General features: G+C 44.2%; 1 protein-coding gene across 21 annotated transcripts in view; it reads left to right on the forward strand.

Annotated features, from left to right (window-relative positions):
- KMT2C (lysine methyltransferase 2C) overlaps positions 1 to 4,774 on the forward strand; it is a 200,890-nt gene extending 196,116 nt beyond the window's left edge. For all 21 annotated transcript variants that reach the window (XM_064445046.1, XM_064445052.1, XM_064445047.1 and 18 more), the window contains 5 exons: positions 53 to 221; positions 1,116 to 1,232; positions 1,871 to 1,944; positions 2,352 to 2,460; positions 2,719 to 4,774. In XM_064445046.1, the coding sequence (XP_064301116.1) occupies positions 53 to 221; positions 1,116 to 1,232; positions 1,871 to 1,944; positions 2,352 to 2,460; positions 2,719 to 2,811 (562 nt within the window). In that variant the 3' untranslated portion in view covers positions 2,812 to 4,774. The remainder of the gene's footprint in view (positions 1 to 52; positions 222 to 1,115; positions 1,233 to 1,870; positions 1,945 to 2,351; positions 2,461 to 2,718) is intronic.
- The last annotated feature ends 1,226 nt before the right edge of the window (positions 4,775 to 6,000 follow it).

Below are 6,000 nucleotides of genomic sequence, written 5' to 3' on the forward strand. Positions count from 1 at the left end.
AAATCTTCAGTTTTTCTTGTATTCTTTCCTGTTACATGCCCAATTCCTACAGGCCTCACACCTTGAATAGCACCAGCACATCGAAGTCATTTCAGAGCACAGTTACGGGAGAGCTGAACGCGCCTTACAGTAAGCAGTTCGTCCATTCCAAGTCCTCTCAGTACCGCAAAATGAAAACCGAATGGAAGTCCAACGTGTATCTAGCTCGCTCTCGTATTCAGGTCAGTTCTCATCTTAGGAAATGGATATTCAAAACATTTACTTATACTTCTATTCATATCTATTGGATACATAAGTTTCATATATAAATATTATATAAAATGTATATTAAAAAATAGAAACCAGAGCTACTGCAAAATTCCTTCAAGTCTCATCCCCAAACTGGCAATTTTTATGCGGCAAATCACCTCCATACATTTATCTTAAGCAAGATTTATTTCTAATTATTGCAAATATCTTAAAAATTAATTTGTTACAGTCATCTAGGAAGAAAAGTCTTTCAGGTTTTGGGGTTGGGGTTTTTTTTTTTGTGTATTTCTCAAAAACTTAGTAAAACTAAATAAAAATGCAAATAGAGCGGAAGCACGACGTGCTGGGACCAAGCTGAGTAAAGTGGTGTGAGACTGGCACGAAGAGTTCAGTACTTGTTTGTGTTCATAATAATAAGAAATTTGTTGGTTTATGTCATTCTGGTGGTGGTTTCTGCCACAGACAAGCTTTGTAATTAATCTTGCCATGTATGAACACAGTTGTTTATTTTAGGTCGGACCTAACTGTGCCGTTGTGTTCCTGTCAGGTTTCTTCGTTCTAGTACGGCCCGCTTTATTTTTCAGTGAATTTATAATCGTCACGCAGGCAGGTGTCAGAGGTGTAAGAGCAGCTTTCTCGCATAGACAGACGCCAAGAATGTTTTCTTGCATCTTAAAAATGTAACGTGAAGCCGTTTCTGCATCTGGGCTGTTACAGCATCAGTCGCTCATCTGTGCCGCTCCGTTCTTCCTGGGCAGTTTGCTTCTCACATGGTTTTCTGCAGGAAGGGTTTGGGGCACGGTGAGGAACGCGGTGTCAGTGCAAACCTACTGCAGAATTCTAAATCGCAACGTGTTTTCTTGTAGGGCCTGGGCTTATATGCTGCTAGAGACATTGAAAAGCACACTATGGTCATTGAATATATCGGAACTATTATCCGGAATGAGGTGGCAAACAGGAAAGAGAAGCTTTATGAATCTCAGGTAGGGATGGTGTTTGCTCACTCTTTCCCCTTCCCCTTCCCAACGTTCATACCACAAAAAAAGGCTGTTCTTCTATCCGATGAATTCAGGGCCCCTGAATTCTGGTTGCTGCTGTGCTATAAGTGCAGTAGCCTGAAGATAGAACCAGAGGAGTCTACAGTGTTTCTTACCAAAGGGTCAGAGTATTTAAACATCTAATAAATCTCACAGCGCCCTGGCCAGGCAGGTGACACCTGGTGATGTCCCGGAGGACGGAGCAAGCGCTCTGACAGGGACGTCAGGACCTCAGTTTTTACTGAGAAATTTAAATTTAAAGCAACTTCCTCTGCGTAACTCAGCGGTGTTGTAACAGTTAGTACGTATTTCTGAAGCGCCTCGAGATCCTAGGTGAAAGGCAGTGCAGAAGCTATTAGGGAAACACTAATTCGCCAGAGGTTTCTGTTTCTGACCCGCCCATTCCCTCACAAACCTGCGCGGGCCGGGCAGCAGTGACTCGCGCTTTCCCTCGTGCGCAGCGGGCGATGCCTGATCCTGAGCGCAGAAGGACGCCCGGAGGTAACCCGTGGTGCTGCTTCGGTTTTGGTCAGTGACAATCACGTAAATCTCCATGAGTCTTATTTTCCAATTCTGTTTTCCAGAACCGCGGCGTGTACATGTTCCGCATCGACAATGACCACGTCATCGATGCTACGCTGACGGGCGGTCCCGCAAGGTGGGTGGCTCTGGCGAGATCTCTGACCTCCTCTGGGGTCAGATCCACGTTCCTTGGCCGGGGGCTGTTTGTGAGGGACCCGCGTTTGTGGGTTTCCCAGTGGTTTTATTCTCTGAGCCGGTACGTTGAGTCTTCGGACTATTCCACTGAAATAGTGTCGTCTTTCTCATTAGCTTTGCTCATCTTTGGTTACATTTCATGGCAGCTATGGAGAAAGAATGGACTTTTTTTTTTTAACGCTTGATTTTTTTTGAGATTTTCTAGGTAAAGGAAAAAGTAGAGCAATGTAATTGTATCTGGAAAGTCAGTGCGCCCTGAAGCTAAGGTCATTCCAAGGTTTGGTTCAGATTTGCCTCAGGGGATGCGTTTTCTTAAAAGGTTACCTGTTTCAAACTCTGTTTCCGTAGGTACATCAACCATTCGTGTGCACCGAACTGTGTGGCTGAGGTGGTAACTTTTGAGCGAGGACACAAAATTATCATTAGCTCCAGCAGGAGAATCCAGAAAGGGGAGGAGGTAGGGTGGTCTCCTTTGCTCTGACTTCCCTCCTGCTGCTCGCGTTCGTTCCTAGATGTTACCGCCATTTCTACGGCCGGCAGCGCCCCGTGTTCGTGCTGGGGGGGACGTTCCCCTTCCCCTCTTCCCTTTGAAGTCTTGCCAGTCCCGCCCCGACAGCACCACCTCCAGCCTGTTTCGCTGTTTAACCCGTAGGTACGAGGAGAGCCGTGGTAAATCCCCGTCGTTCCATAACCATTCTCCTCCCTCTCCTTCCAGCTTTGCTACGACTATAAGTTTGATTTTGAAGATGACCAGCACAAGATTCCATGTCACTGTGGAGCTGTAAACTGCCGAAAGTGGATGAACTAGAATGCATTCCTTGCTGTCTTTGAGGGTTGCTTGTCCCTAGGAAGAAGTGATTCGCGTTTGATTTTGTCGACGGAAAATTGTTGCCTTTTTGAAGGGGGGGAAAAAAAAGAAAAGATCACTTCTGGAAGTACAGATTTCTACTCGAGTATTTAAAAAGAAAAAAAAAAAGAAAAAAAAAAGAAAAAAAAGAAACCAAACAAGCACCAGAAGCAAGCCGGCAAAATCCGAAGCTAACTTTCCAGACACGTGGAGGTTAAACTGAATTAACAGAATGGTCCAGCACTTTTGTTTTTGAGCTCACTAAGGAGAAACTGTTTAACTTGGGCAAAGAACCGATGGCTGACCTGCGGGCGTGCAGGTGGGCTTATATGAATGTAAGACTGAAATCACCAGCGAAAGGGAGAAGTCCAAAGTGCTGGCCACAGCCTTATTTGATAAAGGGGCAGGCCCTCTAATTAAAGAAAAATTTTAAATAAAAGTAGACACCACTGAACAAGGAATGTACTGAAACGACTTCCTTAGGGATAGAGCTAAGGGAAAAAATAACTTGCACTAAAATACGTTTAAATACTTGATTCCATGAGTCAGTTTATTGTAGTTTTTGATTTCTGTAAAATAAGAGAACCTTTTTGTATTTATTATTGAATAAGTGAATGAAGCTATTTTTAAAAAGAAAGTTAGAAGAAAGCCAAGCTGCTGCTGTTACCTGCAGAACTAACAAACTCTGTTACTTTGTACAAAAGTGTAAATATTTTGAGAAAAAAGAAAAATACAGTATAAAAATAGTTATTGACCAAATGCTACCAGACTCTGCAGCAGTTCGGGTGCTTATTACAAAATGTCAATAGGGATGTTACAATATGATCTCGTGGGTTAACGGACGCGCGATTACCCTGCCGGAATAACCAAAATCTCAGTTTAAAGAGAGGGGTTTTTTATGTTTAAAGCAGGCTCAACTGTGGTCTCCTTAGGATTTTTTTTAAGTAAACCTTAAGCCCGGTGAGGGCGTGTATATGACAACTCTGACTTTTGTAGATGTTTGGGTAATTTAGATTAATTTTATTTGTATTATATTGTCGCATCCCTATTTCTTAAGTCAGGTTTTTTGTGCTTACGATTTGTGATAACTGTGAATAACTGCTAAAACCACCCAAAATAGAGGCTGGATGTGGGTTTGTTTTCTTTCTTTCTTCAGCAAAAGTAGTCAAGATTAGGTGACCGTTCAGCCTACATTAAATCATGTAAACAGCGTAGAATCATGTAGTTGGAGCTTAAGTCTGATACGATAGCCTTCTTAAAAGGAAAAAGAGGAAAAAAAATTAGATGTAACGTGCTTGCGGCTGCAGGACTCTGGCAATAGGGGTTTGGAAAATGTAATTTAAAGATGTGTTTGTATGGATTGTTTTTGTTTACATTTCTTTTAAAAAAATAAACACTGTTTTGTGTTTGCTTGTAGAAATTTAATCAGCATTTTGAACCAGGTTAGCTTTTTATTTTGTACTTAAAAATTCTGGTACTGACACTTCACAGGCTAAATATTAAAAAAAAAAATGAAGTTTTTTTTTTTGTGTGCACAATTAAAGTGGACTGTAAACTGTTGGTATATTCAGTAATACAGTTCTGAACTTGTAATGTATATGGCATGATGTATTTTTATCTTACAGAATAAATCAATTGTATATATTTTTCTCTTGATAAATAGCTGTATGAAATTGTTTCTTGAATATTTTTCTTCTCTTGTACAATATTCCAACATCCTACCAGTATTTGTCCTACAGTTTTTTTTTCTCTGTTCTGTATAATAGTATCTAATGTTGGCAAAAAAAGAAAAAAAAACACAAAAATGACACAAAAAAAAAGAATTTTTTGAAGTATACAGAGTGTTATGGGTTTTGGAATTTGTGGAAACAGATTTAGAAGATCAGCATTTACAAATAAAAATATTTTACATCTATAAATGAAACCCTCCTGTTTTCATTCGGGGTGTCTGGTTTCTCATTCTTTCAGGATTTCAGCGTCTGCTTCCAGCCACGGGGGGCATTTGCCTTCCCCGCCCCCCCCGGGCAGCCTGCGGTGCCCCGCCTCGAGCATCCGCCAGGGCCCCTTCCCTGCACTCGTGTTTCCCCCAGAAAATCTGCAAAAGGTGCTCAGAAAAGAGGAAATGCTCTGTCCTGCTCGTGCTGGTTCTGCTGGGGCAGAATTGAGTTTCTGCACCGGGGCTGGGACTGGGATTTGTGGCCAAAGCAGTGTTGCTAACCCAGGGCTGCTCCTGTTCTCGCTGAGCAGGGCTTACACGGAGTCAGGCCTTTTCTGCCCCTCCCCCCACCAGAGAGGAGGCTGGGGGGGCACAAGGAGCTGGGAGGGGACACAGCTGGGACAGTGACCCCAACTGACCCAAGGGATGGCCCACACCACATGACATCATGCTCAGCATATAAAGCTGGGGGAAGAAGAAGGAAGGGGGGGACGTTCGGAGTGATGGTTTTTGTCTTCCCAAGTCACCATAATGCATGGTGGAGCCCTGCTTTCCTGGGGATGGCTGAGCACCCGCCTGCCCGTGGGAAGTAGGGAGCGAATGCCTTGGTTTGCTTTGCTTGTGTGCACAGCTTTGGCTTTGCCTATTAAACTGTCTTTCGCTCAGCCCATGCGTCTGTCTCACTTTTCTGAGTCTCCCCACCTGGGATGAGCACGTGGCTGTGTGGGGTGAAACCACACCACTGCTGCAGCGCCACCGCCAGACCCCAGAGGTGGGGCTGTCAGGCTCTCAGTACTGGGTCAGGCCTGAAAAAAAGGGTTCCGAGATTTTTAACAAGGCCTGTTGTGACAGGGCAAGGGGTGATGGTTTTAAACTACAGGAGGGTAGAATTAGGCTGGATATAAGGAAGAAATTTTTTACAACGAGGGTGGTGAAACCCTGGCCCAGGTTGCCCCAAGATGGGGGCGATGCCCCATCCCTGGAAACATTCAAGGTCAGGCTGGACGGGGCTCTGAGCAACCTGAGCTAGTTGGGGATGTCCCTGCTCACTGCAGGGGGGTTGGCCTAGGTGGCCTCTAAAGGTCCCTTCCGACCCAAACCATTCTATGATTTTTTGCAGCAGAGGGTCCCATCCAGGCCAAAGCCGGTCTCCAGTGTTCATTATTTACATCACGCGTTTGGCTGCAGGAAGAGGGAGGCGGCGGCAGCGCAGG

Source organism: Phalacrocorax carbo, chromosome 2 (assembly GCF_963921805.1).
Source record: "Phalacrocorax carbo chromosome 2, bPhaCar2.1, whole genome shotgun sequence".
NCBI lineage: Eukaryota > Metazoa > Chordata > Aves > Suliformes > Phalacrocoracidae > Phalacrocorax > Phalacrocorax carbo.